This window comes from Salvelinus namaycush, unplaced genomic scaffold (genome assembly GCF_016432855.1).
Source record: "Salvelinus namaycush isolate Seneca unplaced genomic scaffold, SaNama_1.0 Scaffold223, whole genome shotgun sequence".
In the NCBI taxonomy this organism is placed as follows: domain Eukaryota; kingdom Metazoa; phylum Chordata; class Actinopteri; order Salmoniformes; family Salmonidae; genus Salvelinus; species Salvelinus namaycush.
Genome location: NW_024059042.1, coordinates 200930 through 226697, shown reverse-complemented (window position 1 = coordinate 226697; position 25768 = coordinate 200930). Strand labels below are relative to the sequence as shown.

The 25768-nt window shown below is 45.7% G+C and overlaps 1 protein-coding gene across 3 annotated transcripts in view; it reads left to right on the top strand.

The window, feature by feature from the left end:
• zgc:174164 (uncharacterized protein LOC570656 homolog) overlaps window positions 1-25768 on the top strand; it is a 49837-nt gene that overhangs the window by 12723 nt on the left and 11346 nt on the right. For all 3 annotated transcript variants that reach the window (XM_038984225.1, XM_038984224.1, XM_038984226.1), the window contains exons 6-18: window positions 3180-3372; window positions 3586-3648; window positions 4009-4080; window positions 5136-5305; window positions 8088-8178; window positions 12560-12690; window positions 14205-14376; window positions 22024-22113; window positions 22319-22514; window positions 22670-22778; window positions 23380-23560; window positions 24647-24736; window positions 25183-25288. In XM_038984225.1, the coding sequence (XP_038840153.1) occupies window positions 3180-3372; window positions 3586-3648; window positions 4009-4080; window positions 5136-5305; window positions 8088-8178; window positions 12560-12690; window positions 14205-14376; window positions 22024-22113; window positions 22319-22514; window positions 22670-22778; window positions 23380-23560; window positions 24647-24736; window positions 25183-25288 (1664 nt within the window). The remainder of the gene's footprint in view (window positions 1-3179; window positions 3373-3585; window positions 3649-4008; window positions 4081-5135; window positions 5306-8087; window positions 8179-12559; window positions 12691-14204; window positions 14377-22023; window positions 22114-22318; window positions 22515-22669; window positions 22779-23379; window positions 23561-24646; window positions 24737-25182; window positions 25289-25768) is intronic.

Sequence of the window (25768 nt, the reverse complement as noted above, 5' to 3'; positions counted from 1 at the left end):
GTCTCTCATTCACTTATATATAATATAATAATACTAACCCTCAGTACCTACTGACCTCAGGTCTGTCTCCCATTCACTAATATAATAATACTAACCCTCAGTACCTACTGACCTCAGGTCTGTCTCTCATTCACTAATATATAATAATACTAACCCTCAGTATCTACTGACCTCAGGTCTGTCTCTCCTTCACTAATATATAATATAATAATACTAACCCTCAGTATCTACTGACCTCAGGTCTGTCTCTCATTCACTAATATATAATATAATAATACTAACCCTCAGTATCTACTGACCTCAGGTCTGTCTCTCATTCACTAATATATAATATAATAATACTAACCCTCAGTATCTACTGACCTCAGGTCTGTCTCTCATTCACTAATATATAATATAATAATACTAACCCTCAGTATCTACTGACCTCAGGTCTGTCTCTCATTCACTAATATATAATAATACTAACCCTCAGTACCTACTGACCTCAGGTCTGTCTCTCATTCACTAATATATAATATAATAATACTAACCCTCAGTATCTACTGACCTCAGGTCTGTCTCTCCTTCACTAATATATAATATAATAACACTAACTCTCGGTACCTGCTGACCTCAGGTCTGTTTTATATTATAATAATAATATATGCCATTTAGCTTTTATCCAAAGCACCTAACAGTTATGTGTTCATACATTTGATGTGTGGGTGGTCGTGGCAATCAAACCTAATATCCTGGCGTTGTATGAGACAAGCTCTACTAACTGAACTACAGAGGACCATGTTCTACTAACTGAACTACAGAGGACCATGTTCTACTAACTGAACTACAGAGGACCATGTTCTACTAACTGAGCTACAGAGGACCATGTTCTACTAACTGAACTACAGAGGACCATGTTCTACTAACTGAGCTACAGAGGACCATGTTCTACTAACTGAACTACAGAGGACCATGTTCTACTAACTGAACTACAGAGGACCATGTTCTACTAACTGAACTACAGAGGACCATGTTCTACTAACTGAACTACAGAGGACCATGGTCTACTAACTGAACTACAGAGGACCATGGTCTACTAACTGAACTACAGAGGACCATGGTCTACTAACTGAACTACAGAGGACCATGGTCTACTAACTGAACTACAGAGGACCATGGTCTACTAACTGAACTACAGAGGACCATGTTCTACTAACTGAGCTACAGAGGACCATGTTCTACTAACTGAGCTACAGAGGACCATGCTCTACTAACTGAACTACAGAGGACCATGCTCTACTAACTGAACTACAGAGGACCATGCTCTACTAACTGAACTACAGAGGACCATGCTCTACTAACTGAACTACAGAGGACCATGCTCTACTAACTGAACTACAGAGGACCATGGTCTACTAACTGAACTACAGAGGACCATGGTCTACTAACTGAACTACAGAGGACCATGGTCTACTAACTGAACTACAGAGGACCATGGTCTACTAACTGAACTACAGAGGACCATGGTCTACTAACTGAACTACAGAGGACCATGGTCTACTAACTGAACTACAGAGGACCATGGTCTACTAACTGAACTACAGAGGACCATGGTCTACTAACTGAACTACAGAGGACCATGGTCTACTAACTGAACTACAGAGGACCATGGTCTACTAACTGAACTACAGAGGACCATGGTCTACTAACTGAACTACAGAGGACCATGGTCTACTAACTGAACTACAGAGGACCATGTTCTACTAACTGAACTACAGAGGACCATGTTCTACTAACTGAACTACAGAGGACCATGTTCTACTAACTGAACTACAGAGGACCATGTTCTACTAACTGAACTACAGAGGACCATGTTCTACTAACTGAACTACAGAGGACCATGTTCTACTAACTACAGAGGACCATGTTCTACTAACTACAGAGGACCATGTTCTACTAACTACAGAGGACCATGTTCTACTAACTACAGAGGACCATGCTCTACTAACTACAGAGGACCATGCTCTACTAACTGAACTACAGAGGACCATGTTCTACTAACTGAACTACAGAGGACCATGTTCTACTAACTGAACTACAGGCTTTACGGCTAAAGCACCACAAACGATTATGTTAGGTCAGAGCCAAGTCACATCAATTTACAGAAATACTCATCATAAATGTTGATGAAAATACAAGTGTTAGACATGGAAATATAGATAAACTTCTCCTTAATGCAACCGCTGTGTCAGATTTAAAAAAAAAAAAAAAAAAAAAAACTTTACCGAAAAAGCACACCATGCAATAATCTGAGTACAGCTTTCAGACAACAAAGCAGCCAAACAGATATCCGCCATGTTGTGCAGTCAACAGAAGTCAGAAATAGCGTTATAAATATTCACTTACCTTTGATGATCCTCATCAGAATGCACACCCAGGAATCCCAGTTCCACAATAAATGTTTGATTTGTTTGATAAAGTCCCTCATTTATGGCCAAATACCTCCTTGTTGTTCGCGTGTTTAGTACACAATCCCAAATCACGACGCGCCGGCAAGTCCATGCGAAAGTTCAGACTAAAAGTTATATTACGGTTCGTAGAAACATGTCAAACGATGTATAGAATCAATCTTTAGGATGTTTTTATCATAAATCTTCAATAATGTTCCAACCGGAGAATTCCTTTGTCTGTAGAAATGCAATGGAACGCAGCTAACTCTCACGTGAACGCGCGTCACGAGCTCATGGCACTCTGCCAGACACCTGGCTCAAACAGCCCTTATGAGCCCCCACTTCACAGTAGAAGCATCAAACAAGGTTCTAAAGACTGTTGACATCTAGTGGAAGCCTTAGGGAGTGCAATATGACCCCATAGACACTGTTTTCGATAGGGGATGAGTTGAAAAACTACAAACCTCAGATTTCCCACTTCCTGGTTGGATTTCTTCTCAGGTTTTTGCCTGCCATATGAGTTATGTTATACTCAGACATCATTCAAACAGTTTTAGAAACTTCAGAGTGTTTTCTATCCAAATCTACTAATAATATGCATATATTAGCAACATATATTTCCCTGTCCTCTCCTTCTAATCGATGACTTCAGCTTGATTCAAGGAAATGTTGTGAAACCATTGTGGTGATCTGTAATTTGTCAGCGTTGATTATGTCTGTCTGTCTGTCTGCACTTCTTCTTCGTAGGGGTGTCATTCTCCTTGGCAACCAGAGTTATGGGCTGGAACCAGTCAAGCAGTCGACAAACAACGAGCACCTCCTCTACCGCCTGGAGCACAGCCAATCGGAGCCCTTTGTCTGTGGAGTGACCAATGAGACGTCGCACACTGAGAGTCACTCGTCTTTCGACCCTTCCCTCTCGATGACGGCACTTTTACGGGTTGGGATGTTTCCGTTACGCAGCATAGCAGAACGTAACAGATATTAAAGTGTTTACAGGGTGAATGTACTGGATGTTTCCATTACGCAGCAGAATGTAACAGATATTAAAGTGTTTTCAGGGTGAATGTACTGGATGTCTGTCAGACTAAACACGTGGGAATGGATGTACCAGTCTGACTAAGGACTTTCTTTCATTTCTTCTTCTTAACAGAGAAAACGTAATTTACCTCAGACCAGATATGTAGAGTTGGTGTTGGTTGCGGACTTTCTCAGGGTAAAATACTTACTATTTTTCAAATTTTATAAATGTATAACTTTCAATAGGCTAACACAGAGGTTTTTCGACCTCTCCTCTTGGACCGCCCAGCCATTCCATGTATTTTAACTATTCCCCAGCTAACACACCTGATTTCAACTTGTCAACTAATCATCAAGCCCTTTCAATAGGTCAATCAGGTGAGATAGTTCAGGGCTAGAACAACATTGTGAAAATGTCTGAGGGTCCTCGAGGAGAGGTTTCAGAACCACTTGCCTAATGGATAATCCTACGTCAATGCTACTCCAATGGATTGTATTCGAATGTGTAATGATGATCAACTGACTGAGTTCTGCCTCTTTCTGAACATGTCCACAGTATACCTACAAGAAGAAGAACGAGACAGCGGTGCGAGAGGAGATGGTGGAACTAGCCAATCTGCTGGATGGGGTGACTAAACATCTCTCTCTCTCTCTCTCTCTCTGTCTCTCTCTCTCGCTACTCAGTCTCAAGCAAACAACAATGTTACACTGAAACGTACTTCCTCAGTCCTCTTCATCCTCATTGGCTACAATGAGCTCTTCCCCCAGGAGAAGCTAGAGAAAGTACTAGACCAGGGGTGTTCAAATGTTACCCTGGGAGGTCCGGACTACTGCTGCTTGTCTGTTCTATCTGATCGTTAATATCACCCACCTGGTGTCCCAGGTCTAAATCAGGCCCTGATCATTAATATCACCCCACCTGGTGTCCCAGGTCTAAATCAGGCCCTGATCATTAATATCACCCCACCTGGTGTCCCAGGTCTAAATCAGGCCCTGATCATTAATATCACCCCACCTGGTGTCCCAGGTCTAAATCAGGCCCTGATCATTAATATCACCCCACCTGGTGTCCCAGGTCTAAATCAGTCCCTGATTAGAGGGGAACAATTAACTAAGTAGCTTCCAGGTCCAGATTGGAATTTGACCAGACAATCAAATGTATTTATTTATAAAGCCCTTTTTACATCAGCAGACATAAACTCCCTAGAAAGGAAGGAACCTAGGAAGAAACCTAGAGAGGAACCAGGCTCTAAGGGGGTTTGAACTCCCTAGAAAGGAAGGAACCTAGAGAGGAACCAGGCTTTGAGGGGTTTGAACTCCCTAGAAAGGAAGGAACTTAGGAAGAAACCTAGAGGAACCAGGCTCTGATGAGGTTTGAACTCCCTAGAAAGGAAGGAACCTCGGAAGAAACATAGAGAGGAACCAGGCTCTGAGGGGTGGCCAGTCCTCTGGCTCTGGCTGTGCCGGCTGGAGATTATAAGAGCACATGGCCATTAAGTTAACATTTGTTCTTCAAGATGACCAGCAGGGTCAACTAATAATTACAGTAGTTTTATATAGGATGCAACAGGTCAGCTACCAGGTCCAGATTTGAATTTGAGGGTACGAGACTATGTGTCTGTGTGTCTGTAAATACTTAGCTTAACGTGATATATTTTCTATGTATTCTGTATTCGTCTGCAGTACTATAAGAAGCTGAATATCCGCGTGGTGCTGGTAGGCCTGGAGATCTTTAAGGACGCCAACCCCTTCAGCGTGGACGGCTCTGCAGGGGAAGTGTTGGGGCTGTTCGTCAAGTGGAGGAAGACGGATCTGCTACCGCGGATCAGGCACGATGACGCACAGCTCATTGTGTGAGTTGGAGAGATGTACGGTCTCTGATTGGCTCAGTTGGGAAGAGAATGATGCCTGATAGGTTATGGGTTCAATTCCCACAGTGATCACTTGTACACATACTAACAATGCATACAGTCACTACATTGTGTACGTGGCTTTGGAAAAAACTGTCTGCTAAATGGTATATTCTGTTGTATTCGATATTTGCATATGTCAGTACGTTTTATTTAAGTTTGTCTCCTTTTTTATTTTGTTCCGTTTTATTTATTTATTTTTTATTTCACCTTTTATTTAACCAGGTAGGCAAGTTGAGAACACGTTCTCATTTACAATTGTGACCTGGCCAAGATAAAGCAAAGCAGTTCGACACATACAACAACACAGAGTTACACATGGAGTAAAACAAACATACAGTCAATAATACAGTAGAAAATAAGTCTATATACAATGTGAGCAAGTGAGGTGAGATGAGGGAGGTGAAGGCAAAAAATAAATAAATAAAATGATTTGAATACGGCTGGTGTGTAGTCTTTAGTCAGGTCTGGGATTAACATCTGACGACAGACTATCACGTGTTCATCTATAATACAGAGCAGTTTGTCTCCAGTCACTGCATAACGATGACCAGTTGATAGATGTTTAAATTGTGTCCCGATAGCCGATCATCTTAAACCCTACGAGGTCGGACCACTGCTGGTTTTCTCCTCTACCTGATAGTGAATATCACCCACCTGGTGTCCCAGGTCTAAATCAGGCCCTGATCATTAATATCACCCACCTGGTGTCCCAGGTCTAAATCAGTCCCTGGTCATTAATATCACCCACCTGGTGTCCCAGGTCTAAATCAGGCCCCTATCATTAATATCACCCACCTGGTGTCCCAGGTCTAAATCAGGCCCTGATCATTAATATCACCCACCTGGTGTCCCAGGTCTAAATCAGTCCCTGATCATTAATATCACCCACCTGATGTCCCAGGTCTAAATCAGGCCCTGATCATTAATATCACCCACCGGGTGTCCCAGGTCTAAATCAGGCCCTGATCATTAATATCACCCACCGGGTGTCCCAGGTCTAAATCAGGCCCTGATCATTAATATCACCCCACCTGGTGTCCCAGGTCTAAATCAGGCCCTGATCATTAATATCACCCCACCTGGTGTCCCAGGTCTAAATCAGGCCCTGATCATTAATATCACCCACCTGGTGTCCCAGGTCTAAATCAGGCCCTGATCATTAATATCACCCACCTGGTGTCCCAGGTCTAAATCAGTCCCTGATCATTAATATCACCCACCTGGTGTCCCAGGTCTAAATCAGGCCCTGATCATTAATATCACCCACCTGGTGTCCCAGGTCTAAATCAGGCCCTGATCATTAATATCACCCACCTGGTGTCCCAGGTCTAAATCAGTCCCTGATCATTAATATCACCCACCTGGTGTCCCAGGTCTAAATCAGGCCCTGATCATTAATATCACCCACCTGGTGTCCCAGGTCTAAATCAGTCCCTGATCATTAATATCACCCACCTGGTGTCCCAGGTCTAAATCAGGCCCTGATCATTAATATCACCCACCTGGTGTCCCAGGTCTAAATCAGGCCCTGATCATTAATATCACCCACCTGGTGTCCCAGGTCTAAATCAGTCCCTGATCATTAATATCACCCACTTGGTGTCCCAGGTCTAAATCAGGCCCTGATTATTAATATCACCCCACCTGGTGTCCCAGGTCTAAATCAGGCCCTGATCATTAATATCACCCACCTGGTGTCCCAGGTCTAAATCAGGCCCTGATCATTAATATCACCCCACCTGGTGTCCCAGATCTAAATCAGGCCCTAATCAGTAATATCACCCACTTGGTGTCCCAGGTCCAACTCAGTGGAGGAACAATGAACTAAAGCAGTGGAACTGGTTTCCAGGCCCACAGTTGAATTTGAGGGTTAAACTCAGTGTCGACTGATGGGAGTTGGAATGTATTTTCTGTCATGTAAGTTGACTGTAGTGTCGACTGATGGGAGTTGGAATGTATTTTCTGTCATGTAAACCGATCTACAGCTACAATACATTTTTTATGTTTCCCCAGTGGTCTGTTAGTTGTTCATCTTTGTTTTGTCCTGTAATGTTTTATACGTTTTCTCAGTGGTCTGTTAGTTGATCATCTTTGTTTTGTCCTGTAATGTTTTATATGTTTTCTCAGTGGTCTGTTAGTTGATCATCTTTGTTTTGTCCTGTAATGTTTTCTCAGTGGTCTGTTAGTTGATCATCTTTGTTTTGTCCTGTAATGTTTTCTCAGTGGTCTGTTAGTTGATCATCTTTGTTTTGTCCTGTAATGTTTTCTCAGTGGTCTGTTAGTTGATCATCTTTGTTTTGTCCTGTAATGTTGTCTCAGTGGTCTGTTAGTTGATCATCTTTGTTTTGTCCTGTAATGTTTTATACGTTTTCTCAGGGGTCTGTTAGTTGATCATCTTTGTTTTGCCCTGTAATGTTTTATACGTTTTCTCAGGGGTCTGTTAGTTGATCATCTTTGTTTTGTCCTGTAATGTTTTATATGTTTTCTCAGTGGTCTGTTAGTTGATCATCTGTTTTGCCCTGTAATGTTTTATATGTTTTTCTCTCTTTGTTTCCCAGTGGTCTGTTAGTTGATCATCTCTGTTTTGTCCTGTAATGTTTTCTCAGTGGTCTGTTAGTTGATCATCTTTGTTTTGTCCTGTAATGTTTTCTCAGGGGTCTGTTAGTTGATCATCTCTGTTTTGTCCTGTAATGTTTTATGTTTTTCTCTCTTTGTTTCCCAGTGGTCTTGGGGGAGCGTATGCGGGAGGCATCCTGGGCATGGCGTTCGTGGGCACAGTGTGTTCGATGGCCACCGCTGGAGGAATCAATGTGGTCAGTAGTGATAGGTTTGGTTTCTAAGCTTCATGTATTATTCACCATTAGGGGTGGAGTATTCACCATTAGGGGTGGAGTATTCACCATTAGGGGTGGAGTATTCACCATTAGGGGTGGAGTATTCACCATTAGGGGTGGAGTATTCACCATTAGGGGTGTAGCAGATTAATCCTTGTAACCTAGACAGGACCCTAACACCTAGCAGACCAATCCTTGTAACCTAGACAGGACCCTAACACCTAGCAGACCAATCCTTGTAACCTAGACAGGACAGTAACACCTAGCAGACTAATCCTTGTAACCTAGACAGGACCCTAACACCTAGCAGACCAATCCTTGTAACCTAGACAGGACCCTAACACCTAGCAGACCAATCCGTGTAACCTAGACAGGACCCTAACACCTAGCAGACCAATCCTTGTAACCTAGACACGACCCTAACACCTAGCATACTAATCCTTGTAACCTAGACAGGACCCTAACACCTAGCAGACCAATCCTTGTAACCTAGACAGGACCCTAACACCTAGCAGACCAATCCTTGTAACCTAGACAGGACCCTAACACCTAGCAGACCAATCCTTGTAACCTAGACAGGACCCTAACACCTAGCAGACCAATCCTTGCAACCTAGACAGGACCCTAACACCTAGCAGACTAATCCTTGTAACCTAGACAGGACCCTAACACCTAGCAGACTAATCCTTGTAACCTAGACAGGACAGTAACACCTAGCAGACTAATCCTTGTAACCTAGACAGGACCCTAACACCTAGCAGACCAATCCTTGTAACCTAGACAGGACCCTAACACCTAGCAGACCAATCCGTGTAACCTAGACAGGACCCTAACACCTAGCAGACCAATCCTTGTAACCTAGACAGGACCCTAACACCTAGCAGACTAATCCTTGCAACCTAGACAGGACCCTAACACCTAGCAGACTAATCCTTGTAACCTAGACAGGACCCTAACACCTAGCAGACTAATCCTTGTAACCTAGACAGGACCCTAACACCTAGCAGACTAATCCTTGTAACCTAGACAGGACCCTAACACCTAGCAGACTAATCCTTGTAACCTAGACAGGACCCTAACACCTAGCAGACTAATCCTTGTAACCTAGACAGGACCCTAACACCTAGCAGACTAATCCTTGTAACTTAGACAGGACCCTAACACCTAGCAGACTAATCCTTGTAACCTAGACAGGACAGTAACACCTAGCAGACTAATCCTTGTAACCTAGACAGGACCCTAACACCTAGCAGACTAATCCTTGTAACCTAGACAGGACCCTAACACCTAGCAGACTAATCCTTGTAACTTAGACAGGACCCTAACACCTAGCAGACTAATCCTTGTAACCTAGACAGGACAGTAACACCTAGCAGACTAATCCTTGTAACCTAGACAGGACCCTAACACCTAGCAGACTAATCCTTGTAACCTAGACAGGACCCTAACACCTAGCAGACTAATCCTTGTAACCTAGACAGGACAGTAACACCTAGCTGACTAATCCTTGTAACCTAGACAGGACCGTAACACCTAGCAGACTAATCCTTGTAACCTAGACAGGACCGTAACACCTAGCAGACTAATCCTTGTAACCTAGACAGGACCGTAACACCTAGCAGACTAATCCTTGTAACCTAGACAGGACCGTAACACCTAGCAGACTAATCCTTGTAACCTAGACAGGACCCTAACACCTAGCAGACTAATCATTGTAACCCAGCCAGGACAGTAACACCTAGCAGACTGATCCTTGTAACCTAGACAGGACCCTAACACCTAGCAGACTGATCCTTGTAACCTAGACAGGACCCTAACACCTAGCAGACTAATCCTTGTAACCCAGCCAGGACAGTAACACCTAGCAGACTAATCCTTGTAACCCAGCCAGGACAGTAACATCTAGCAGACTGATCCTTGTAACCTAGACAGGACCCTAACACCTAGCAGACTAATCCTTGTAACCCAGCCAGGACAGTAACACCTAGCAGACTGATCCTTGTAACCTAGACAGGACCCTAACACCTAGCAGACTAATCCTTGTAACCCAGCCAGGACAGTAACACCTAGCAGACTAATCCTTGTAACCCAGCCAGGACCCTAACACCTAGCAGTAATCCTTGTAACCCAGCCAGGACAGTAACACCTAGCAGTAATCCTTGTAACCCAGCCAGGACAGTAACACCTAGCAGACTAATCCTTGTAACCCAGCCAGGACAGTAACACCTAGCAGGCTAATCCTTGTAACCTAGACAGGACCCTAACACCTAGCAGACTAATCCTTGTAACCTAGACAGGACCCTAACACCTAGCAGTAATCCTTGTAACCCAGCCAGGACAGTAACACCTAGCAGACTAATCCTTGTAACCCAGCCAGGACAGTAACACCTAGCAGTAATCCTTGTAACCCAGCCAGGACCCTAACACCTAGCAGACTAATCCTTGTAACCCAGCCAGGACAGTAACACCTAGCAGACTAATCCTTGTAACCTAGACAGGACCCTAACACCTAGCTGACTAATCCTTGTAACCTAGACAGGACCCTAACACCTAGCAGACTAATCCTTGTAACCCAGCCAGGACAGTAACACCTAGCAGACTAATCCTTGTAACCTAGACAGGACCCTAACACCTAGCAGACTAATCCTTGTAACCTAGACAGGACCCTAACACCTAGCAGACTAATCCTTGTAACCTAGACAGGACCCTAACACCTAGCAGACTAATCCTTGTAACCCAGCCAGGACAGTAACACCTAGCAGACTAATCCTTGTAACACCTAGCAGTAATCCTTGTAACCCAGCCAGGACCCTAACACCTAGCAGACTAATCCTTGTAACCTAGACAGGACCCTAACACCTAGCAGACTAATCCTTGTAACCCAGCCAGGACAGTAACACCTAGCAGACTAATCCTTGTAACACCTAGCAGTAATCCTTGTAACCCAGCCAGGACAGTAACACCTAGCAGTAATCCTTGTAACCCAGCCAGGACCCTAACACCTAGCAGACTAATCCTTGTAACCCAGCCAGGACAGTAACACCTAGCAGACTAATCCTTGTAACCCAGCCAGGACAGTAACACCTAGGAGACTAATCCTTGTAACACCTAGCAGACTAATCCTTGTAACCCAGCCAGGACAGTAACACCTAGCAGTAATCCTTGTAACCCAGCCAGGACAGTAACACCTAGCAGACTAATCCTTGTAACCCAGCCAGGACAGTAACACCTAGCAGACTAATCCTTGTAACCTAGACAGGACCCTAACACCTAGCAGACTAATCCTTGTAACCCAGCCAGGACCCTAACACCTAGCAGACTAATCCTTGTAACCCAGCCAGGACCCTAACACCTAGCAGACTAATCCTTGTAACCCAGCCAGGACCCTAACACCTAGCAGACTAATCCTTGTAACCCAGCCAGGACCCTAACACCTAGCAGACTAATCCTTGTAACCCAGCCAGGACCCTAACACCTAGCAGACTAATCCTTGTAACCTAGACAGGACCCTAACACCTAGCAGACTAATCCTTGTAACCCAGCCAGGACCCTAACACCTAGCAGACTAATCCTTGTAACCCAGCCAGGACAGTAACACCTAGCAGACTAATCCTTGTAACCTAGACAGGACCCTAACACCTAGCAGACTAATCCTTGTAACCCAGCCAGGACCCTAACACCTAGCTGACTAATCCTTGTAACCTAGACAGGACCCTAACACCTAGCTGACTAATCCTTGTAACCTAGACAGGACCCTAACACCTAGCAGACTGATCCTTGTAACCCAGCCAGCTAGCACCATCTGAGGTTGTGGTTGTTAGCGTTGTGAGGTCATGTCAGCCACCTGATAGGTCTAGATTATTCATGAGTCAGTCAGATGTAGAAGACAGTTTGTTCTCAGACACACCATGACTTCCTCCCAAATGGCACCCTATTGTCTGTGTCCCAAATGGCCACCCTATCAAATGGCACCCTATTCCCTTTAAAACACTCATTTTTCCCCGGAGCCTTGATCAACAGTAGTGCACTATAAAGGAATAGGGTGCCATTTTGGACTCATCTCATTAATAACACAGGAGTTAATCTGCTATGCAGATGTAAACCGGTAAAACCAGTCCACGATGACGAAGCACAGTGTCTTTGTGGCATTCCTCAGATTCCTCTGTCTTGTAATGTACCATGTTGTAATACCATGTTCCAAAGGCTCCTGTTAACATTTATAGTATTCAGAGTATTTTTCAACTCCTTTTGTGCTTTTGGTTTAAATCAATTGCCATTTTCTTCTTAAACATATATATATATATTTTTAACCATTCCAAATCTGAACAGCATGTGGTCTTCTATCGAATGTTCTCCACAGTATAGTGGTGACAATCTGGGCTACGTCTCTACTGTAGTGGCCCACGAGATGGGCCATAACCTGGGCATGAATCATGACGACAGCCGCTGCACCTGTAATGGAGGGAGCTGTATCATGGCTGCCACGGCAACGTAAGTAAAGTACTTGCCCAACTGTCATCACCACAAAACTAAAGCAACATTCTCCTTTATTTTCACCCTTTTCCTTAGCATTGTCTTTTCAGAGGCCATCTGCTATTCAACCTGTTTGTTGAACTATATTAGCTGTAAGGTTGCCACTGTATTGGTCAACACTATTTACACTCACCTGCTGAGTTACACTATATATACAAAAGTATGTGGACACCCCTTCAAATGAGTGGATCTGGTTAATTCGGCCACACCCAATGCTGACAAGTGTATAAAATCTAGCACACTGCCATGTAATCTCCATAGACAAACATTGGCAGTAGAATGGCCTTACTGAAGAGCTCAGTGACTTTCAACGTGGCACTGTCATAACGTCAAAATTATGCCCTGCTAGAGACGCCCCGGTCAACTGTAAGTGCTGTTATTGTGAAGTGGAAACGTCTAGGAGCAACAACGGCTCAGCCACGAAGTGGTAGGCCATACAAGCTGCCAGAACGGGACCGCAGAGTGCTGGAGCGAGTAGCGCGTAAAAATTGTCTGTCCTCGGTTGCAACACTCACTACCCAGCTCCAAACTGCCTCTGGAAGCAACTTCAGCACAAGAAGTGTTTGTCGGGAGTTTCATGAAATGGGTTTCCATGGCTGAGCAGCCGCACACAAGCCTAAGATCACCATGCGCAATGCCAAGCGTCTGCTGGAGTGGTGTAAAGCTCGCCGCCATTGGACTCTGGAGTGATGAATCACGCTTCACCATCTGGCAGTCTGACGGACGAATCTGGGTTTTGGAGGATGCCAGGAGAACGCTACCTGCCCCAATGCATAGTGCCAACTGTAAAGTTTGGTGGAGGAGTAATAATGGTCTGGTGCTGTTTTTCATGGTTCGGGCCCCTTAGTTCCAGTGAAGGGAAATCTTAATGCTACAGCATACAATGACATTCTAGACGAGTCTGTTCTTCCAACTTTGTGGCAACAGTTTGGGGAAGGCCCTTTCCTGTTTCAGCATGACAATGCCTCCATGCACAAAGCGAGGTCCATACAGAAATGGTTTGTCGAGATTGGGATGGAAGAACTTGACTGGCCTGCACAGAGCCCTGACCTCAACCCCATCGAACACCTTTGGGATGAATTGGAATGCCGACTGCAAGCCAGACCTAATCATCCAACATCATCCAAACTCACTAATGCTCTTGTGGCTGACTGGAAGCAAGTCCATGCAGAAATGTTCCAACATCTAGTGGAAAGCCTTCCCAGAAGAGTGGAGGCTGTTATAGCAGCAATGTTCCAACATCTAGTGGAAAGCCTTCCCAGAAGAGTGGAGGCTGTTATAGCAGCAAAGCGGGGACGAACTCCATATTAACGCCCATGATTTTAGAATGAGATGTTTGATGAGCAGGTGTCCACATACTTTTGGTCATATTGATAAGTGTATGTCTCATAGAAATGGAGTCATTGATTGTGATTGATTTGAATGATTCCATCGTTATTCACGTACAACATTGTCTGTCTTCTCCTCCCCAGTGGATCCACCCTCTTCAGTGACTGTAGTGCCTCTGACTTTGAGCGTCTGGTCCTGCGTGGAGGAGGGGTGTGTCTGTTGAACCAGCCCTCCCAGTCCAACATCGTCTCCGTGGCTAAATGTGGCAACGGCATGTTAGAGGGAGGAGAGGACTGTGACTGTGGAACACCCCAGGTACTGTCTGACTTCCTGTGGAACACCCCAGGTACTGTCTGACTTCCTGTGGAACACCCCAGGTACTGTCTGACTTCCTGTGGAACACCCCAGGTACTGTCTGACTTCCTGTGGAACACCCCAGGTACTGTCTGACTTCCTGTGGAACACCCCAGGTACTGTCTGACTGACTGTGGAACACCCCAGGTACTGTCTGACTGACTGTGGAACACCCCAGGTACTGTCTGACTGACTGTGGAACACCCCAGGTACTGTCTGACTGACTGTGGAACACCCCAGGTACTGTCTGACTGACTGTGGAACACCCCAGGTACTGTCTGATTGACTGTGGAACACCCCAGGTACTGTCTGACTGACTGTGGAACACCCCAGGTACTGTCTGACTGACTGTGGAACACCCCAGGTACTGTCTGACTGACTGTGGAACACCCCAGGTACTGTCTGACTGACTGTGGAACACCCCAGGTACTGTCTGACTGACTGTGGAACACCCCAGGTACTGTCTGACTTACTGTGGAGACTGACTGTGGAACACCCCAGGTACTGTCTGACTATGGAACACCCCAGGTACTGTCTGACTTCCTGTGGAACACCCCAGGTACTGTCTGACTTCCTGTGGAACACCCCAGGTACTGTCTGACTTCCTGTGGAACACCCCAGGTACTGTCTGACTTCCTGTGGAACACCCCAGGTACTGTCTGACTGACTGTGGAACACCCCCAGGTACTGTCTGACTGACTGTGGAACACCCCAGGTACTGTCTGACTGACTGTGGAACACCCCAGGTACTGTCTGACTGACTGTGGAACACCCCAGGTACTGTCTGACTGACTGTGGAACACCCCAGGTACTGTCTGACTGACTGTGGAACACCCCAGGTACTGTCTGACTGACTGTGGAACACCCCAGGTACTGTCTGACTGACTGTGGAACACCCCAGGTACTGTCTGACTGACTGTGGAACACCCCAGGTACTGTCTGACTGACTGTGGAACACCCCAGGTACTGTCTGACTGACTGTGGAACACCCCAGGTACTGTCTGACTGACTGTGGAACACCCCAGGTACTGTCTGACTTCCTGTCTGTCAACATGGTGCCTCACACATGATACTAGTGGGAAAAGTGACCTATTTAATGGCTTTCTATTAGGCTTGATTCGTTGATTCATTCACACATTGATTCATTCACACATTGATTCATTCACACATTGATTGATGATATTTGGCTGAGAGTTGTGTTAATGGGGGCGTTGGCTTAGAGTTGTGTTAATGGGGGCGTTGGCTGAGTTGTGTTACTTTGTGTTAATGGGGGCGTTGGCTTAGAGTTGTGTTACTTTGTGTTAATGGGGGCGTTGGCTGAGAGTTGTGTTAATGGGGGCGTTGGCTGAGAGTTGTGTTAATGGGGGCGTTGGCTGAGAGTTGTGTTACTTTGTGTTAATGGGGGCGTTGGCTGAGAGTTGTGTTTGTGTTAATGGGGGCGTTGGCTTAGAGTTGTGTTAATGGGGGCGTTGGCTTAGAGTTGTGTTAATGGGGGCGTTGGCTGAGTTGTGTTACTTTGTGTTAATGGGGGCGTTGGCTGAGTGTTGTGTTACTTTGTGTTAATGGGGGCGTTGGCTGAGTGTTGTGTTACTTTGTGTTAATGGGGGCGTTGGCTTAGAGTTGTGTTACTTTGTGTTAATGGGGGCGTTGGCTGAGTTGTGTTAATGGGGGCGTTGGCTGAGAGTTGTGTTACTTTGTGTTAATGGGGGCGTTGGCTGAGTTGTGTTACTTTGTGTTAATGGGGGCGTTGGCTGAGTTGTGTTACTTTGTGTTAATGGGGGCGTTGGCTGAGAGTTGTGTTACTTTGTGTTAATGGGGGCGTTGGCTGAGTTGTGTTACTTTGTGTTAATGGGGGCGTTGGCTGAGAGTTGTGTTACTTTGTGTTAATGGGGGCGTTGGCTGAGTTGTGTTAATGGGGGCGTTGGCTGAGAGTTGTGTTACTTTGTGTTAATGGGGGCGTTGGCTGAGTTGTGTTAATGGGGGCGTTGGCTGAGAGTTGTGTTACTTTGTGTTAATGGGGGCGTTGGCTGAGTTGTGTTAATGGGGGCGTTGGCTGAGAGTTGTGTTACTTTGTGTTAATGGGGGCGTTGGCTGAGAGTTGTGTTAATGGGGGCGTTGGCTGAGAGTTGTGTTAATGGGGGCGTTGGCTGAGAGTTGTGTTAATGGGGGCGTTGGCTGAGAGTTGTGTTACTTTGTGTTAATGGGGGCGTTGGCTGAGAGTTGTGTTTGTGTTAATGGGGGCGTTGGCTGAGAGTTGTTACTTTGTGTTAATGGGGGCGTTGGCTGAGTGTTGTGTTACTTTGTGTTAATGGGGGCGTTGGCTGAGAGTTGTGTTACTTTGTGTTAATGGGGGCGTTGGCTGAGAGTTGTGTTAATGGGGGCGTTGGCTGAGTTGTGTTACTTTGTGTTAATGGGGGCGTTGGCTGAGAGTTGTGTTAATGGGGGCGTTGGCTGAGTTGTGTTACTTTGTGTTAATGGGGGCGTTGGCTGAGAGTTGTTACTTTGTGTTAATGGGGGCGTTGGCTGAGTTGTGTTACTTTGTGTTAATGGGGGCGTTGGCTGAGTGTTGTGTTACTTTGTGTTAATGGGGGCGTTGGCTGAGAGTTGTGTTACTTTGTGTTAATGGGGGCGTTGGCTGAGTGTTGTGTTACTTTGTGTTAATGGGGGCGTTGGCTGAGTGTTGTGTTACTTTGTGTTAATGGGGGCGTTGGCTGAGAGTTGTGTTAATGGGGGCGTTGGCTGAGAGTTGTGTTTTGGATTCATTATAGATTCCCATTTAGTTCCTGCCAAGGCAGCAGCTACCTTTCCTGGGGTTTATTAAGGATCCCCATTAGTTCCTGCCAAGGCAGCAGCTACCTTTCCTGGGGTTTATTATGGACCCCCATTAGTTCCTGCCAAAGCAGCAGCTACCTTTCCTGGGGTTTATTAAGGATCCCCATTAGTTCCTGCCAAGGCAGCAGCTACTCTTCCTGAGGTTTATTATGGATCCCCATTAGTTCCTGTCAAGGCAGCAACTACTCTTCCTGGGGTTTATTATGGATCCCCATTAGTTCCTGCCAAGGCAGCAGCTACTCTTCCTGGGGTTTATTATGGATCCCCATTAGTTCCTGCCAAGGCAGCAGCTACTCTTCCTGGGGTTTATTATGGATCTCCATTAGTTCCTGCCAAGGCAGCAGCTACTCTTCCTGGGGTTTATTATGGATCCCCATTAGTTCCTGCCAAGGCAGCGACTACTCTTCTTGGGGTTTATTATGGATCCCCATTAGTTCCTGCCAAGGCAGCAGCTACTCTTCTTGGGGTTTATTATGGATCCCCATTAGTTCCTGCCAAGGCAGCGACTACTCTTCTTGGGGTTTATTATGGGTCCCCATTAGTTCCAGCCAAGGCAGCGACTACTCTTCTTGGGGTTTATTATGGATCCCCATTAGTTCCTGCCAAGGCAGCGACTACTCTTCTTGGGGTTTATTATGGATCCCCATTAGTTCCTGCCAAGGCAGCGACTACTCTTCTTGGGGTTTATTATGGATCCCCATTAGTTCCTGCCAAGGCAGCAGCTACTCTTCCTGGGGTTTATTATGGATCCCCATTAGTTCCTGCCGAGGCAGCAGCTACTCTTCCTGGGGTTTATTATGGATCCCCATTAGTTCCTGCCAAGGCAGCAGCTACTCTTCCTGAGGTTTATTATGGATCCCCATTAGTTCCTGCCAAGGCAGCAGCTACTCTTCCTGAGGTTTATTATGGATCCCCATTAGTTCCTGCCAAGGCAGCAGCTACTCTTCCTGGGGTTTATTGTGGATCCCCATTAGTTCTTGTGGGGTATGCGTTGGTGTCTGAGCCGTGTGCTAGTCATTTAAACAGACCTCTGGTGGCATGTCTTGTGGGGTATGCGTGGGTGTCTGAGCCGTGTGCTAGTCATTTAAACAGACTTCTGGTGGCATGTCTTGTGGGGTATGCGTTGGTGTCTGAGCTGTGTGCTAGTCATTTAAACAGACCTCTGGTGGCATGTCTTGTGGGGTATGCGTGGGTGTCTGAGCCGTGTGCTAGTCATTTAAACAGACCTCTGGTGGCATGTCTTGTGGGGTATGCGTGGGTCTCTGAGCTGTGTGCCAGTAGTTCAAACAGACAACATGTCAATGCTTCTTACAAATACAGGTCGTGATGAAGTCAATCTCTCCTCCACTTTGAGCCAGGAGATATTGACATGCATATTATTAATGTTAGCTATCCGTGTACATCCAAGGGCCAGCCGTGCTGCCCTGTTCTGAGCCAATTGCAATTTCCCAAGTCCCTCTTTGTGGAACCTGACCACACAACTGGACAGTAATCCAGGTGCCACAAAAATCGGGCCTGATAGTGCTGTTAAGGCAGAGTAGTGCTTTATTATGGACAGACTTTTCCCCATCTTAGCTGCTGTTGCATCAATATGTTTTGACCATGACTGTTCAGAATCCAGGGTTACTCCAAGCAGTTTAGTCACCTCAACTTGCTCAATTTCCACATTATTCATTACAAGATTGTGGTGAGGTTTAGGGTTTAGTGAATGATTTGTCCCAAATAATATCATCTTATTTTTTGCCACCCATTCTTAAACTGACTGCAGCTCTTTAAGTAGTGATTATAGTCGCTGTGGTAGCTGACGTGTATCATAATGAATCCTCAGCACACATAGACGAACACAGCATTTTCTCAGAGCAAGTGGCAGCTCATTAGTAAAGATTGAACAAAGTAAGGGGCCTAGACAGCTGCCCTGGGGAATGCCTGATTCTACCTGGATTATATTGGAGAGGCTTCCATTAAAGAACACCCTCTGTGTTCTGGTAGACAGGTAACTCTTTATCCACATTATAGCAGGGGGTGTAAAGCCATAACACATTATAGCAGGGGGTGTAAAGCCATAACACATTATAGCAGGGGGTGTAAAGCCATAACACATTATAGCAGGGGGTGTAAAGCCATAACACATTATAGCAGGGGGTGTAAAGCCATAACACATTATAGCAGGGGGTGTAAAGCCATAACACATTATAGCAGGGGGTGTAAAGCCATAACACATTATAGCAGGGGGTGTAAAGCCATAACACATTATAGCAGGGGGTGTAAAGCCATAACACATTATAGCAGGGGGTGTAAAGCCATAACACATTATAGCAGGGGGTGTAAAGCCATAACACATTATAGCAGGGGGTGTAAAGCCATAACACATTATAGCAGGGGGTGTAAAGCCATAACACATTATAGCAGGGGGTGTAAAGCCATAACACATTATAGCAGGGGGTGTAAAGCCATAACACATTATAGCAGGGGGTGTAAAGCCATAACACATTATAGCAGGGGGTGTAAAGCCATAACACATTATAGCAGGGGGTGTAAAGCCATAACACATTATAGCAGGGGGTGTAAAGCCATAACACATTATAGCAGGGGGTGTAAAGCCATAACACATTATAGCAGGGGGTGTAAAGCCATAACACATTATAGCAGGGGGTGTAAAGCCATAACACATTATAGCAGGGGGTGTAAAGCCATAACACATTATAGCAGGGGGTGTAAAGCCATAACACATTATAGCAGGGGGTGTAAAGCCATAACACATTATAGCAGGGGGTGTAAAGCCATAACACATTATAGCAGGGGGTGTAAAGCCATAACACATTATAGCAGGGGGTGTAAAGCCATAACACAATATAGCAGGGGGTGTAAAGCCATAACACATTATAGCAGGGGGTGTAAAGCCATAACACATTATAGCAGGGGGTGTAAAGCCATAACACATTATAGCAGGGGGTGTAAAGCCATAACACATTATAGCAGGGGGTGTAAAGCCATAACACAATATAGCAGGGGGTGTAAAGCCATAACACATTATAGCAGGGGGTGTAAAGCCATAACACATTATAGCAGGGGGTGTAAAGCCATAACACATTATAGCAGGGGGTGTAAAGCCATAACACATTATAGCAGGGGGTGTAAAGCCATAACACATTATAGCAGGGGGTGTAAAGCCATAACACATTATAGCAGGGGGTGTAAAGCCATAACACAATATAGCAGGGGGTGTAAAGCCATAACACATTATAGCAGGGGGTGTAAAGCCATAACACATTATAGCAGGGGGTGTAAAGCCATAACACATTATAGCAGGGGGTGTAAAGCCATAACACATTATAGCAGGGGGTGTAAAGCCATAACACAATATAGCAGGGGGTGTAAAGCCATAACACATTATAGCAGGGGGTGTAAAGCCATAACACATTATAGCAGGGGGTGTAAAGCCATACCACATTATAGCAGGGGGTGTAAAGCCATACCACATTATAGCAGGGGGTGTAAAGCCATACCACATTATAGCAGGGGGTGTAAAGCCATAACACATTATAGCAGGGGGTGTAAAGCCATAACACATTATAGCAGGGGGTGTAAAGCCATAACACATTATAGCAGGGGGTGTAAAGCCATAACACATTATAGCAGGGGGTGTAAAGCCATAACACATTATAGCAGGGGGTGTAAAGCCATAACACATTATAGCAGGGGGTGTAAAGCCATAACACATTATAGCAGGGGGTGTAAAGCCATAACACATTATAGCAGGGGGTGTAAAGCCATAACACATTATAGCAGGGGGTGTAAAGCCATAACACATTATAGCAGGGGGTGTAAAGCCATAACACATTATAGCAGGGGGTGTAAAGCCATAACACATTATAGCAGGGGGTGTAAAGCCATAACACATTATAGCAGGGGGTGTAAAGCCATAACACATTATAGCAGGGGGTGTAAAGCCATAACACATTATAGCAGGGGGTGTAAAGCCATAACACATTATAGCAGGGGGTGTAAAGCCATAACACATTATAGCAGGGGGTGTAAAGCCATAACACATTATAGCAGGGGGTGTAAAGCCATAACACATTATAGCAGGGGGTGTAAAGCCATAACACAGACGTTTTTCCCAACAGCAGATTATGACCGATAATGTCAGAAGCTGCACTGAAGTCTAACAAAACGTCCCCACAATCTGTTAATTTTCCATTTCTCTCAGCCAATCAGTCATTTCTCTCAGCCAATCAGTCATTTGTGTAAGTGCATTTCTCTCAGCCAATCAGTCATTTGTGTAAGTGCATTTCTCTCAGCCAATCAGTCATTTGTGTAAGTGCTATGCGTGTTGAATGCCCTTCCTTATAAAAGTGCTGAAAATGTTAACCTGTTTACAGTGAACTAGCATTGTATCTGCTCAAAACAAAATCCCCAAAAGTTTACTAAGGGTTGGTAACAGGCTGATTGGTTGGCTGTTTGAGCCAGTAAAGGGTGCTTTGCTATTCTTGGGTAGCGGAATTACTTTTGCTTCTCTCCAGGCACTTTCCTGTAGGCTTAGATTGAAGATATGGAAAATAGGAGTGGCAATATCGTTCAATATTATCCTCAGTAATTTTCCATCAAATATGTCAGACCCAGGTAGCGTGTCATGGTTGATAGACAACACTTTTTTTAAAGAATTCAAAATTACAATGCATGTATTTTATAATTTGGTCAGTTGTCCATGGATGTGTAGGTTCAGAATTTAGTTTTTGGCATGCCTAAGTTTGCTAATCTTGTCGATTGTTGCAGGAATGTACCAATAAGTGCTGTGACGCGGCCACCTGTAAGTTGACCTGGGGATCGGCCTGCGCTCAGGGAGGCTGCTGCAAGGACTGCAAGGTTAGTCCAGCTGCTGTCGGTCTTTAAAACTCTATGGTTTAGGGCGCTCCCCAAACCAGACAGGAAATCAATGATTTTCAAATGAAAGCAGTTTGTTGGGGGTAGAATTGTGTTGAGCTATTTCGTCAGAGGTTTCAACTTTTGACGCAATGATGGGATCCGTAAACCGATTTTGAAATTTCTAATTTCTCTCCCAATTTTTCAGATCAGCGTGTCAGGGACACCGTGTAGGGGATCTGTCAACACGTGTGACCTCCCAGAATACTGCAACGGCTCAGCATCCTTCTGTCCGTCTGACTTCTATCTCATGGATGGCCTTCTCTGTGAGAACAGCGCGGCGTACTGTTACGAGGGCCGCTGCCAGACCTACGACTACCAATGCAAACATCTTTTTGAAACAGGTACAAAATAAACACCGCTATATCTGACACATCTGACTGCACTGGCCTTTTAAAACAAACAAGGAAGTAACTGTAACCTTGTCTGACAGTTACTATTTTCCTTCTTTATTTCTTAGTCTGACATTTTAAATCTTTGATTTATTTTTCTTTCCCAGGTGCAAGCAAGGCAGCAGACATCTGCTTTCAGACGGCTAATCTAAAGGGGGATACGTTTGGGAACTGTGGAATGACCTCGTCGGGGAGCTATGTGAAATGTAGTTTGGCGTAAGTGATCTGAATTTGTCATCGGCATTCATAATTGATGACAAAGTAAGATAAGAAACATTTCATTACTTACAGTACCAGTCAAAAGTTTGTACACACCTACTCATTCAAAGGTTTTTCTTTATTTTTACTATTTTCTACATTGTAGAATAATAGTGAAGACATCAAAACTATGAAATAACACATGGAATCATGGAGTAATCAAATAAGGGTTGGTTGGTTGAGAGAATGTCAAGGCAAAGGGTGGCTCTGTAAAATATAAAATATATTTTGGTTCCTACATGATTCCATATGTGTTATTTGCTAGTTTTGATGTCTTCACTATTATTCTAAATTGTAGAAAATAGTAAAAATAAAGAAAAACCCTTGAATGAGTAAATGTGTCCAAACTTTGACTCTAACTGTATGTCTTAGTGCATTTATAGTTGTAATTTTGACATTCACATTCTTGCCCCCGGGGGCGGAGTGTAGAGGCCCAGCCCCCCGGGGGCGGAGTGTAGAGTTACTACTGACGCCTTCCCTGTCTCCACTGTGTTCCTGCAGTAATGCCACGTGTAGAGTTACTACTGACGCCTTCCCTGTCTCCACTGTGTTCCTGCAGTAATGCCATGTGTGGGAAGGTACAGTGCACTAACGTAAACACCAACAACCCTCCTCCTGGAGGCTCCGTCAGTAACCAGATCATCGATGGCTCTTCATGTGTCAACGCAGACTTTAACCTGGGCTCTGATGTTCTGGACCCTGCCTATGTCAACCAGGGCAGCCCCTGCTCCAAGGGGAAGGTACGGCTAATAGATTAGCAGTTTTGGTTTCAGTTTCATCTTAGTTTCTATCTTTCTAAGATGATGTCACTTCCTCCACGGGGTGGGTGGTGTGTGTGTGTCGAGCCACTTCTTCCACAGGGTGGTGTGTGTGTGTCGAGCCACTTCTTCCACAGGGTGGTGTGTGTGTGTCGAGCCACTTCTTCCACAGGGTGGTGTGTGTGTGTCGAGCCACTTCTTCCACAGGGTGGTGTGTGTGTGTCGAGCCACTTCTTCCACAGGGTGGTGTGTGTGTGTGTCGAGCCACTTCTTCCACAGGGTGGTGTGTGTGTGTCGAGCCACTTCTTCCACAGGGTGGTGTGTGTGTCGAGCCACTTCTTCCACAGGGCGGGTGGTGTGTGTGTGTGTGTGTCGAGCGACTTCTTCCACGGGGTGGGTGGTGTGTGTGTGTCGAGCCACTTCTTCCACGGGGTGGGTGGTGTGTGTGTGTCGAGCCACTTCTTCCACGGGGTGGGTGGTGTGTGTGTGTCGAGCCACTTCTTCCACGGGGTGGGTGGTGTGTGTGTGTCGAGCCACTTCTTCCACGGGGTGGGTGGTGTGTGTGTGTCGAGCCACTTCTTCCACGGGGTGGGTGGTGTGTGTGTGTCGAGCCACTTCTTCCACAGGGCGGGTGGTGTGTGTGTGTCGAGCCACTTCTTCCACAGGGCGGGTGGTGTGTGTCGAGCCACTTCTTCCACAGGGCGGGTGGTGTGTGTGTCGAGCCACTTCTTCCACAGGGCGGGTGGTGTGTGTGTGTGTGTGTCGAGCCACTTCTTCCACAGGGCGGGTGGTGTGTGTGTGTGTGTGTCGAGCCACTTCTTCCACAGGGCGGGTGGTGTGTGTGTGTGTGTGTCGAGCCACTTCTTCCACAGGGCGGGTGGTGTGTGTGTGTGTGTGTGTGTGTCGAGCCACTTCTTCCACAGGGCGGGTGGTGTGTGTGGAGCCACTTCTTCCACAGGTGTGTGTGTGTGTGAAGCAGTAGGAGAACCATAATGCTTTGTAGACATTGCTATGGGAGGTTTGTTTGAATTCAGAGATAATATCCAGGACTCATCTCTTTTCTTCCAGGCCTGCCTTGACTTCCAGTGTGTGAATGCCTCAGCTCTACTTCCTGTGGACCTCCACTGTGATGCCAACAGCACATGTAACAGCCGGGGGGTAAGAGACGGTCTCATTCTCTAGACGGGGTTGGATACATCACATGTAACAGCCGGGGGGTAAGAGACGGTCTCATTCTCTAGACGGGGTTGGATACATCACATGTAACAGCCGGGGGGTAAGAGACGGTCTCATTCTCTAGACGGGGTTGGATACATCACATGTAACAGCCGGGGGGTAAGAGACGGTCTCATTCTCTAGACGGGGTTGGATACATCACATGTAACAGCCGGGGGGTAAGAGAAGGTCTCATCCTCTAGACGGGGTTGGATACATCATGTGTTACAGGCCATCTGATGGTCTCCTCTGGGGAGAGATCTAATCCTCTAGAAGTGGTTGGACACTTCACATGTTTTAGGCCATCTGATTGGCTCTTCTTGGGAGAGAGGCCTGTGTCTATTGTATTGGTTGGTTGATTAGTTAATTGATTGGTATATCTCCCCCAGGTGTGCAACAACCTGGGCCACTGCCACTGTAATGACGGCTGGGGACCTCCTTACTGTGCCAAGTCAGGGAGAGGGGGCAGTGTGGACAGCGGGCCTGCACAGATAGGTACTGTTCACTGCACACCTTTCCTGTCTCTACCTGCCTGTCATTATAGATAGGTAATGTTCACTGCACACCTTTCCTGTCTCTACCTGCCTGTCATTATAGATAGGTAATGTTCACTGCACACCTTTCCTGTCTCTACCTGCCTGTCATTATAGATAGGTAATGTTCACTGCACACCTTTCCTGTCTCTACCTGCCTGTCATTATAGATAGGTAATGTTCACTGCACACCTTTCCTCTGTCTACCTGCCTGTCATTATAGATGGGTACTGTTCACTGCACACATTTCCTGTCTCTACCTGCCTGTCATTATAGATAGGTAATGTTCACTGCACACCTTTCCTGTCTCTACCTGCCTGTCATTATAGATAGGTAATGTTCACTGCACACCTTTCCTGTCTCTACCTGCCTGTCATTATAGATAGGTACTGTTCACTGCACACCTTTCCTGTCTCTACCTGCCTGTCATTATAGATGGGTA